Genomic DNA, 13,143 nt, shown 5'->3' with positions numbered 1-13,143 from the left:
AAATTATGATGCATTCTCTTTGTTAACCTAAAGATGATGTAAGAAGGTCGAAATGTTGTTCTATACTTCATTTTAATTAGTTTTAATACCTATACCAGCTGTCTTGAGAATACATTTTTACTTCAGGTGGGTTTCTTGTCATCATGAAATAAATTACAATGTTTAAAGTTCTTCTGAATGAAGGTCAAGTGATCTAGTTGTACAGACACTTTCAAAAGTTTAAATACCACAAAAGTATTTCATAAAAGGTTGCACAATAAAAAAAGTTTCCTCAAGTTCTTATTGTGCTATCTAAAGATTTCTTCTTTTGAGACTAGAAATTTCTATCATATTTTTAACACTGATATACTGCACCAAAAAACCATTTGTGAACTTGTTCTTTGATAAAGAGAAATTCTCTCTATTGCTATTTTTGTTTCATCAAACTAAATGTAGATAGGTCAGTAGATAAAATTTCTTATACATTATAGTTCAGATTTATGGTGTACAAGAACATTATTGTATAGATATCTACCTACATATATATTGATTTGTACTTTTGTTTTATTAGGTTCCAGAATTGTTGGAAGCTCTGAGAAAAAAATTAGAATGCATTAGCTGTCTTCAGACGAGGACAGGCACTCTTCGTGTGGTGCGTTCTCTTGGTTCTCATCACCTTACATCTGTGGTATCTGCTTTAATGGCTGCACATCTTCCATTTGATGAGTAAGTCATGGAAAAAATCCAGTACTTAGTGGCATATTATTTTAATTATTATTAGAGCTTAAACTAGCTGATAATTTCACCAGTACTATTGATAATTGCTAAACACCAGGTAGATGATACTCATGATACAGTGATTATACTGTATTAGGAAACTTATTGTTTTAACATGTTTTATTTGTTATTTTTAGACACCATTTAAGCTAAGTTTTAATTTATTTTTGTAAGTGGTAACTAGAATCAGGAATTTATGGAATATGATAATTGAGTAATTATTACTCAGTCACATTCAACTAATTGATTATTCTTACATAAAATTTGAATATTTGTAATAGTAATAATAAAAGGAAACTAACTGATTAGCTGAATAATTTCTTTAGTTACAATGGTAAACGATTGAGCCGAACAATTCTGAATTGATCAAAAGTAATAATGAGAAACATAATATAGATATATCGATAACATTGATAGTTGCAATAAGTAGAAATATTACTTTCAGCTAATTGGCTATTTTTGTTTGTTAATCAATTGGCCATTTTGATTAATTCATTACATTATGACACTAATCAGTGTAATTGGTCAAAGGTAATATATTAAGTTGTTACCAGACACTGGGTAAGATTACAGTTTTAATACAATATTTTAATTCAGATATCAGGTTTACTGATAGTCTTAGTGTTCTTATAGTTAAAATAGACATAGGTTAGTTGATACTCATAGTATGCATTATTAGTCAATATCAGATGTCAAGGAATCTTAACATCAAAGATTAATTATTATAAAGCATCAACTGATAGTGTTAATTTTCAAAGTTAGTCACTGTGATACACCAGGTGGTAGTGTTAACATCCAAGACTAGTCATTATTAGACATCATTTGGTAGTCTTAATGTTTAAGTAATTACTTGAGACCAGATAGACCCAAGTTCCATTATTCTTTGAAACTGTTTAACATTCAATACAGGTTTGTTTTGTTAGTCCTTATTATAAAAAAATACCTTACACTGCTATTATTTGCCAACTAACATTTTCTGTTAATAGTTGTGAAACAGATAAATTTAACCATAATTTTAATTGCATTCTTTAAACTTAGGTTTAAATATACATTATCTGGCTGATGAAAATTGATTAAATTTATAGGAAAGCTTCTTTCAAAACATTGAGTTAGTCATTTGACTTTAAAATTCCTCATTTACCTTCATACCTTTGTAGGTGTACATAAATTTTAATTTAAATTAGATCCATTAGAAATGTAAAATAAACTTGGTTGGGAAATTTAATGACTTTATTAATTTTACTTTATCTCTTCTTGCATGGTAGTCACGTGATTGATAGTTGGAAAGTTCTGGGTCAAGACTCTGTTATAGGGAGAAACATTCTGGAAATTCTTCTGGATATCTTAAGTGACAATAATCTGTTGGAAACTCATCCCGATCCCAAACACCGCAAACAAGTCATCCAGGTGGCCACGCCACGATCATTAGCAGTAAGATACCTGACTTTATGAAAATTGCATATTAAATGTTAAGTGATTATAGTTTCCCACCTGTATGCATTGTAATCTTCTAAAACATGGGTATTTTTACTTTAACCATGCAAAAGAATTGGTAATAACTTTTTAAAAATAAGTTTGTAAGGTTTTCTTTCAATTATACTTTTACAAAATATTGCTTGTGTGATATAAACATTCTTTTTTTTTGGTATTTTACATAATTTTTTATTGTAACTGTTAAGAGTAAGTTTATTACAGTCAACATGCATTTCCCCACACTCATGGCTTTACCTCTAAGTAGAAAGACATTCTTTTCATAAGTGTTTGAGTTATCAGGTTTCATATTGTATTAATCCTACTGCTTTTTGTAAATGATCAGTCTCATCTGTAGTATAAAGTGGATTGTATTTGTAACAATGTTCTAGCCTCCTGATGTCTTATATCCATGTAACTTCCAAGGGGTGTAACCTAGAAGGATTCTAAAACCTCTTACTTTATTCATTTTTCCCCTTTTTTACACCTTTGACACCCATTTCAATATTTTCTTTAACTATTGCCTTAGTTCCTATGTTACAAACTTTAATCACAATGAAAAATTTAGAGTTTGTTGGGTGAAGCTCAGATCTTGCCATCCCCATGGAATCAGGTACATTCATTGAATATACTGACTTCTTAGATTTCAATTTCATATTTTTAACTAATAACAAAATTAACATAGTCAGTCCGTGTTGTTAAGCTTGTACCACAAAATGTGTACAGACATTTAATGCTTTGGCATGAATCATACAAGTCGTAACCAGTGTCATACAAGAGCTGAACATTCTTAATGTTATGTCTGAGAGAATTATAAAACAAGTGATAAACTTGCATCATATACCTAGAAAAGAATTGATAGTAAGAGGAGTATTCAAGATTTGCAAAAGAGGGGAGGGATCCAAATGAATGGTTATAAAAGCCTAAAAGGGGACTAACCTTCCCTTGAAAGCTGAAAATAATCTTGAAATCTAAGTCCAGTTCCTGACACTTTTCATTGACCTTTGGTAGTTATTTCCATTGGCAAGTTAATAAAAATCAGGATGATCAATACTTTGTATTACCACTGAGAGCATCTTCCTCCTCATTTTCAGAATTTTTAGAATCACTCTTAAAGTGATTTCTAGAATACAGTAAAATCAAGTGGTGTGTGCTGATATGCAGAGAGTGATAGAATGTTTGATCATACTGATGACAATGACTCCTTGAGTAATTTGTAATGAGTTTTTAAAACAGTAACAGTATTTTGGAAGAAAGGATCCTTTATGGCTATCTTCAGTACTTAACACATCAAAGGTGGTCCAGACCCCATTTCCATACTTTAGTTTGAGCATAACTGATCCAATAAAACAATAAGTATAATATTTGTACTACTGTTTTTTCTTTATCTCTGTTTAATGTGTTTTATTATTTTATGTAGTTTGTAACTGTCAAAGGAGTTTGTGTTTTTGTGACACTGTTAACTATTTTCTGTTAAATTTACATGAGTTGAGCTTACATGTAGAATATTTAACATCTCAGTCATAAAGTTAGAGGGCACTGGCAGTGCTTCAGTAAACATAAAATAGCATTATTTGGGTATTGTATTTTTACTTAATCTTGCTTTAGTCTCTTGGGTTCTTCATTAACATCAAATATTTTGTAAACATTGGTGCCTACAGATGGAAGCACATGTATGTTTGTTCTCAGTAGCTTCAATATTTAGCTAGTTTGTGTTGTTACACTTAATTTAGGTGGTAAAAGAAATAAATTGTAATATTCATAAATAATAAAGGAAAAGTTTGAGTGTTACAGTTTGTTTTCAAAATAATGGTTTATTATTATTATTTAAGTATTTTAAAATTAGTTTTTATAATATGGTCTGCTCAGACCTCAGGAAAGTGACTGTAGAAAATTTTTACATTAGACTAATGTAGGGTTAATAGCATATATTAAAGATCATTCATTTGTTTAAACACTTGTTTTAATAACACTCCAAAGCCACTTCAACTTATATTTTTATATTATGTTCATATTCTACATATTGTTTAATTTTATAAATCCAACTTTGAGAATCTTAGCAAATGGTTAACTATAATAGTAGAAAACTGATATTTATTCTATAGTGCAATATTCATGTAAACATTACTTGAGCTTGTAAATATTTTGTAGATATTATGAATAAACTTAGTACTCCACATCATGCACCATATCTTTGATGTACAATTTTAACAGTTACATTTTTTTTTTTTTTAGGCAATCTGTGCTCTACGAGAATTGTTTCGTGTAGCTGAAATGGAACATTGTGCCATAGATGAATTTCCTAGTCTGTTTTGTAACCTTATTTTAGCCATGGGAACTTATATTGGTGTTTACTTTCCTCTTGAATCATCAGCTGAAGGAAAGAAGGAATTACGTGCAAGTATTAGAACAGGATCAGATGGACATCATCAAAAGCCGAGCCCTCTGAGGTAGATTTCTTATTGAAGCAGTTCTAAGTAATTAATACTTTTAAAATAGTTTTGAATTTCCTCAAAACTTGGTTTAAATAGTGTTTTCTTAATTATGAATGTAGGGCAGTGTCAGTTGTACAAGAAGGTTTACTATTAATATGATAGCTTCCATGGAACTGAAAAGAACTTATTAAAAATGTGGGTTACTGGTTTATCTTTATGGCTGGGTCAAGTCATAGAGGTCACAAATGTTTACTGATATATTTTTGGTGTATTATCAGTGTATGTTAATAAACATGACATCAAAACATAGTTTATAATTTAAATTGTTATATTATCTAAGTTTTAATTTCTTTAATTTTGAAGGGGAATATTTTTGTATGATGTGATTTATATCTGTTCTCAGAGTTCTTCCTTTTAGGTTTTATAAAATCAGTGGTACAGCTTTGAGTGTGTCAAAGTAATTACAAACAAAGTAAAACTTAAATCTGTAAAACTTAATACCTCATTCTCTGCCATTAGTTGTGCAATGTGTAATGCATCCATCCCAGGAGTGGTTTCATCAGTGATCAGGATTTTTTCTCTACTGATCTTTATTACTTTATAAAGTTTCTAGGGGTACATGCTTATTTGTACATTTTAATTATTTCATCCATGAACATGTACAGAAAACCTCTAGACCTATAATTTTATACCCATTTTATTGGCAACAAAACCAGTAGCATTTCTAATGGATGAGTTTCTGGGTTAGTAAAGCATATAATAAAATAATATATGATAATGACATGAGGTGAAAAAAATTAATTTCTGTAACAGATGTGCAAACGTAAGTAATTTTTCATTTCCAATGTCAAACTGTTGCTGTACTCCAATAGACTTCTTGGTTACATAATCTCTTGAAGAAAGTTTTTCTTCAGAGCAGTTTGTCACAAGAAGGACCATTGTAACAATTTAACTGATGTGTGATTGGAGATAGTAATATACTTAATGTGCAAGTTAGTGAAGCATGAAGTTAACCATAAAAGTACACTTCAGTTATCTGTATTTGAGTAACTTTCAAAGTTTCTTTGTATTTTAGTTTTATTTGTAGTTTTTGTCATTTTGCAGTTGCTAGACATTTTATGAAAACAGATTTTTGTTAATTGAGAAAACTTTGAGGTAGAAATAAGTAATGCAATTGGATTTTCAGAAATAAGAAGCAAAGTTGATATTTTGAAGGTGTAGCTTAAAGGCAGTTCTTTTGGTTATATGATCCCTCTTATTCAATTCACAATTAATGAATGACACTTAAACTTACATTATAATAGAATTGAAAATGTGCATTTTGTTATTTATATTTTTTTTTGCAAAGAAAGATTGAATCACGAAATATCTTATTGCTCAGGTGTGGCACATTCCTATGTGGATATGTAATTACCAAAATAGCACTTCATTCAAACAAGTTTTTTTTCAGATGTGCTGTGGAAGCTTTTAAGACATTCCTCCTCTGTGTCAAGCAAGACCATGTTTTATTGGATATGACAGAAGGAGGGTACTGGGCTGCAATGGAAGATGAAGTCAAGTATTCTGATGCTATTGCTGCTTTAGCTCGGTAACTAATATTTCTAAAGTTTATAGTTTTAGGATTAGTTTGTTTAAAGCTTTACAAATGTATGAAAATAACTTTTTTTTTCCTTCTGTGTTTGTTTGAAATATACATCAAGGTTATTATTTATTTATTTAACATAAATGTATATAAATTTCCAAAAGTATGATGTACATTAGATAGGGTGTACTTACACATGCAAAGTCCTGAAGGGTAATTTTTCCAACATATCTTTATAGTTATGCAACTTAATTAAAACTTCAGAAACTTAAAAGATTATGTAAATATTTTGTCACAAGAATTTCTAATATCACTAGGTATTGTTATTAACTTTTGTTTCAGAGCACTCTGTGTACATTCTCCATCACAAATACCAAAAATTGTGGCAAATCTTAACCAGTATCTGAACAGCAACCACGAGAGTCAGCGTGTGACAACTATAGCTCTCTTTGCCGAGTTCCTCATGCAGGACTATCCTGGTGATGACACACTTACTGAACCTCTAGTTAACAGTTGTCTTGGTAGTCTTGCAGATTCTTCCCATCTCGTCAGAAAACTTTGTATTCGTGGACTGGGATGCATGAAGAACAGGGACAAAGACCAGGTGATGATATTCTCAATTCTAAGTTGGAGCATAGTATATTTTTTAAAGTTAAAAATCTGTGTAAATATTCTAAGTTACTTACTTTAATGAGCTTATCAATATTCTGTAAGATTTTACTATGCCTGTGCAGTGATATAAATTAAAATTTTCCTACACTTTTATGAAAAAATATAAATGTTGCAATTTTGAAAGCTGACCCCTTCATTTGAGGGGTTAATGCTGAAAAAGGCATGTACATTTTTAAATGTGAAATTAAGTAATACTGAATTAAAATATGATAATCTTCAACCAAATGTGGGTGTTACTTAACCTTGTTTGTTTTTTCTCTTTTTAAGTCTAATTATAACAATGTTCATGAAACTTTAGGTTAAAGTACTAAAAGCATAACTTTTTTAATTCATATGAAACTTAGCTATAGATCTGCCAGCTGCTCAAAACTATTGCCATGCCTGGCCTTCTTGTGAAGTATTACTTTAGATGTCAAGCCTGACACTGGAAAAACTATTTCAGTTTGAGATACTTCTACAGACTATTGATGAAAACCTTCATCGGTAGTAAGTTCATGGCATTTCAGGAAGGCTACTGTTAACTTGTCACTTAGTTCATGGCACCTCCAGATGCCATGTATACATATACTTATAGGTCTTTCCTGTGAAAAGTGGGCTGAGACAGACTGCCCAGTCACCCTTTGTCCTAGTTCTGATTTTGGATTTATTTCATATTTTTCCAAGAAATTATCCATATCATCTTTCTGTTCATCAAATGTGGGTAGCGTGAATCAGCAAGTCTTGATCCCATTGTTTTCTGTTGAATGAGCTCTGTAATCTCATTTTTTATCTACTTCTGTTGCTCTTTCTCAGAGGCTTTTTTCTCTATCATACTTACACTCTTGTTCTTATTGTTTGACAAATCATTGTAATTCACAACCTTTTAAACCAAGATGCTCACCTCTTTATATTCATTTACCAAAATTGGTAACAGTTGTATAGCATGATTGTAATCCGTACAATATTTTCACCACCACTATTGTTATGCAAATAGAGGCATATTTATTTCCACTTTTTTTGTCACATCTTCTGCTGTTAACCATTATATAATCTTGCCATTGTCAGGGTTTTATATATGTGGGTTGTGATTCTTTTACAGTAGATTTCTTTGACTTGTTGGCAATAAATTAGACCAGTTAACAGACAACACACAATCCACTTCTTTTTAAAATAATATTAAAAAGTCAAACATTTAAAATATTTTTACACTGTAGAATATCACAATAGTACCTAACATTAAATCCTCTTTTCCTATCATAAGCTCACATAGGCTGACTCAATTACTTTAGAATCCGAGTAACAAATATTACTTTTCCTTGTTTTGTTTCTGCAATATATTCACTTACTTTATTTCTTAGGTTACCACAGTTGAATCCAGAAATCTAAACAATTGTCATAGTCCACACAAGTGGACTCGATTATCTTAGAACACTCTTTGACAAGACAAGTTATTCTCCTTATTTCTGGTGAAACTCACTTTAAAATATTGCTTGTTATAGCTGAACTAAGAATGACTAACTTCACTTTCATTAACCTTAAGTTTTTCTGAATTCCTTTTTCATTTTGTACACTAATCTGTTTGCTTATGTGTATATTGCACAACTGAAGCCTTGAACTTTCTGTAAACTACAAGATGTAATAAGTGCATAGTGAGAAAAACTTGGAAGTTTTGAGGAAGATGATGTCAACAATACTACAATAATTGAACTATATACACAACATACAACTGTTACAGACTTGTATAACATAATTTGTCATAACCATGGCCTTGTTATTAAAAGTAAGTAATCATTAAATGTTAAATCACTTAACAAATTAAATAACTCCTACACTAAACAGTCTTGTACATCAAAAATGGACAGAAATAAACAGCTGAAGGTTTCTCCATGAATAATTTGACCCATGAAACTCCTTTTTTTGTCATGTGTTTGAATTTGTGGAATGTCTTAGTAATGTGACTATATGGATAGCCATTGAACAGTGGAAGCTTTTGAAGTTTCGAGACTTGTCTTACTGTAAATGATCTGGCAGATTTTTAAAATGATTTTGTATTAACTAATAATGGAACTCCATTTAGTAGCTGGTAGACAGTGAGTTGAAGTGCATAATTGTGGGTTTAATACATGTTTTGGAATATGTATTAGCAATATGTTTGTTCTGTTTTCAGTAGTCACCATGTTATCCAGAAAAATGTGTAAGTACAAGCTTTGTTTTTGTCAGGGTGTTGATCGTTAGGGGATTCAAAGAGTTCTGAAAGAAAAGGTTATCCATGTTCCAAAAACATCATCTGTATATATGTACCACCTAGTTGGTTCAAGATTAGATACAAAATTTAACCTAGTAAGAGCCAATAATTTAAAGAAATACATGAAAGTAGAGGGAAAAATAATAGTAATATTGTCAGTAGTAATACCTTTTGTTCTTAACAACAATAAATTCAACTTACTTCTCTATAAACAAACCAATTTTAGGGATTTTTGATGAGTTTTATAGGGGTGTCATTGGTAGTAGAAGGGGTAGTCAGTCTGATACGACTTGTAACTGAACTTGTACATTCTTCTTTGGAGTGGAAGACTTCATAGAGAGGACATCAACTTGTTTTCTAGTTTTGTATTACTGCAATTTTTCAACTGGATGTGGTTAACAATGATACAAGTTTGGTAACTGGAAAACAAGCTTAAAAGACTATCATGAACGATAGGATTACAATTCTAGATAACCTACAACTTTCCAAGAACTGCACTTCCATCCTCTTTGAAGATCCTGATTTTACTATTTTTGGTGAACTTGCCAAGAAAAAAAACTCAGTATTTGTTTGTCTCTTCACTAATGATTCTGCAAGTGACAACCTGACATTTTTGGTACATGAAATTATGGGTTTCCTTTTTTTTGAGGGGGAGTTGTATGAATTTCTTGACAGTCAATGCCATGACATAAAACTCATACTTGCACACAACAGTTATTTCTGGAAAGATGTTCCCTTTCATGATGCCATGTTTTACTATTGAAAACAGCCAACTTATTACAACTCATCTGTGAGCTCCTAACTGGAATGTTGTTACTAGTGAACACACTCACCATGGGCTCAGTAGAATCAACCAAATTAGTTATCCCAAATTTACCTTTATAGTTTCCATAAATGAATTTCAGAAAAGGGGAAACCTAGAGAGCAAGTTTATACTTATCCCTAAATTATCATACTTAGGGAGATTGAGGATTTTAAAAAATATTTTGTTATAAAATTAAGAAATGAAAACCTATATTAAAATTTGGATTAGTATAATTAAATTTTGAATATAACGCCAGGATAAAACTTCAAAACTTTCTATTTTCTGATTACATGGTTATCCATGTAGTTACTTTACTAAGACAAATTTTTACCAAATAGATTTTAACAAATAACAGAAAAGTAAACATAATATCAAAATGTCATTTCATGCATAGAAAACTAAATACTTGTTTCTGTGAAAGAAAAAAATACCTGTTTTGCATATCCAAATCACACACAAACTCAAAAAAAATTGAGGGATATACTTGTTCAGTGTTCAAAAACAACAATTAGTGCAAATCCAAAAAAAGAATTTTACCAATACTAATGGCTTGAACAAAACCTGCACACTTAAGAATACTGTCTTTGAAATATCATGTATACAGTGTTCAGCCACAAATGTAAGTGTATACCTTCGTCCAGTACATAAGCATTTCAGAAAACATATTCTTGCAACTGCCAATCTTGACAACAGAGGCTACTGTTGAAATTTAAATCAACATACATGGCATAATTAACAACATACCTTATCAGATTAAGAGTTTAGAGATTTGTGACAAATGTCTTCACAGAAAATTTAAGGAATCTCTTTTTGATTCAATCCAAATACCCTTCCATCAACAAATACCATGCCTGGCTGCTATAAAACTATTGTTATTTCATGTAAAATTTATTCAATTATTTTTTGTTTTTTTCATTTGCACCTGTGATTTGTGATTCTTACCCGTACTGTAATGCACTTCACTGTGTATTGTTTTATTTTTATTTTATATTTTCAGTTACTGTAATTTAAAATCAGTTTCATAACCTGTGATGTTCGATGCTGAATAGGTGGAACAATTTCGAAATTTTAAAAATGTGAAAGAATTCCTTGTGTTAACTTCCTCAGGGTCCTGGGTTTAAGTCCATAAAGAATAAAAGTTGCAAGTTCATAATTTATGGTAGATCATATTGAATATTTGGTCTGGTACAGTGTGATGGTAGATCTTTAACAGTTTGAGGTACTACTGTGATGTGTTAGGATTTTTAAAATTTTGAGATAAGTTAAAACTAGTATCTAACCTCACGTGTCTCAGGTGAGTGTCATAGTTAATTTAAGTTCTTTGGTTAAACATACATAAACCTATTTACAAACACAATGAAGCCTATGCTTGTAAAACCATGATCATGAATAAATGAAGTTTTTAAATGCACCTTCTATAGGTATCAGTGTGACTTAGACATTTTTGTTTCCACAATTTCATAAACATTGCATCCTTGACACTAAACTCAATCATTTAGCTCTTGATGTTGTCCTCTGACTAAATAGATGGTGTTACCATTGGTTCCAATAATGCTTTCTGTCATGGTTAAGCATGTTCTTACCTGACTTTAAAGTAGTGCTATCCAAATTATATATTTACTGTCCTATCCAGTTAACCATGTTACAAAATTTCTTGCATAATTAACTTCTCAGCATGCCAAATTAAGTTCACTCTCAATATAAAGTTGTGTTGCCTTTTCTGTATATTGTAAAAACGCTTTTACAAGGCTCTGCTTAATTTGAAAGCTTAATCCTAGTTCTATTTTCAAACATAATCTGTTTATTACCATCTTAAATAGGTTTTTCAAAATTTGTTGTAGCTACACCCTTTTATATAAAGAGGTGCTATGATGCAGGTAATGAAAGGATGTTTGGGGGCAGATTAAGTTAACAAAACTTTTAAACTCCACTTCAGTTTAGTTTTAGATCTAATTTCCAAACTTGCAGGTTTATTCATTATAAGGACAAACGATTAAATCTTTCATACAAATACATTTGTAGTGATTGTATAGTCATAAATATTAACTAAACTAAATGCCTGAAAACCAGAGTTAATGAAGACTTAGTGGTCACCAGTGGAGCCAACATTTACATTGTAAAATTAATTCTGTCAGAATAATAGTCCATTACATGTCTGGAACAACTTTGATATCATTTCAGATTCACCTATAGACCTTGGACTTCTCATTACAGAAAGTCTTCTATTTGCAAAAGACCATTCTGACCTAAATTATTTAAAGATACTTTTCCAGTGAAGGCTGTTCTGTTTAGTATAATTACAAACAACCAGTTTATTTCGTAGTAACATGTTACCAAAATATATCCTGGTATTACACAGTATAACTGCCAAAAGTACTGCAGTATTGCAAACAAAAACTCCAACATAACTAGTCTAAATCCCAACATGGCAAATCAAAAAGCCTTCAGATTTAACAGCAGTGAATAAAATTTATTTATTACATGCATAATTTATTCCAAAATTGAAGAAAAACTTCATTGCTGTATGAAAGTTTTTCTAATTATGTAACTCTAAATGTACAGTAAACACCAGACCATAAATTGCACTAAAGTTTATACTAAGCAACATCTTATTTGTTCATTTGATTTAAAATTGACCAAAACTAAGTAATTGTCCTGCACTTTTAGAAATCTTGAATTTGTGGCAATAAAATATAGAGCTGAATTTATGTACAGTTTTATGTAAGATAAATAACACAATTTTTACCATTACATGAACATTTCACAAAGAAATATAAATTAACTGCAATTATTCTTCATTTATGTATTTGATAAAGGAGTTCTTGGTACTGATTGTAACATTTTGTACAACTTTCACTATAATGTGTCCAACTTATCTCTCTCTGATTAACTTGTGTTCAGGATTACTGGTGAAGAATGGGATTCTACCAAACCTGATAACATACATTGATCAAAGTGTAGGTTGAACTTGACTTTCCTTGAACTTATTTCAAGATTTTAAAAATTTTGTAATACAAAGTTCATCTCTTATTTTCTACAGTTAAAGGTAAAAAAATGGAAGTTATTTTTACAGAAATACTGTTATGAACTGTCCATTTGTTTTATTTTATATCAAAATAATGATCCTCTTTGTTTTCAGACACACTAGCACACAAACTCTTGTCTACATTAAGCACAATGATAAATGATGTGTTTTATA

The 13,143-nt window shown here is 30.5% G+C and overlaps 1 protein-coding gene across 1 annotated transcript in view; it reads left to right on the top strand.

Moving 5' to 3' along the window:
• The window catches only part of c11.1 (maestro heat like repeat family protein c11.1), a 95,442-nt gene that overhangs the window by 69,747 nt on the left and 12,552 nt on the right, over positions 1 to 13,143 (top strand). The window contains 5 exon segments of the mRNA XM_076465310.1: positions 551 to 705; positions 2,022 to 2,187; positions 4,462 to 4,676; positions 6,112 to 6,249; positions 6,586 to 6,847. Coding sequence (XP_076321425.1) covers positions 551 to 705; positions 2,022 to 2,187; positions 4,462 to 4,676; positions 6,112 to 6,249; positions 6,586 to 6,847 — 936 coding nt within the window.

Source organism: Tachypleus tridentatus, chromosome 10 (assembly GCF_004210375.1).
Source record: "Tachypleus tridentatus isolate NWPU-2018 chromosome 10, ASM421037v1, whole genome shotgun sequence".
NCBI lineage: Eukaryota > Metazoa > Arthropoda > Merostomata > Xiphosura > Limulidae > Tachypleus > Tachypleus tridentatus.
This window is presented reverse-complemented; position numbering and strand designations above follow the sequence as displayed.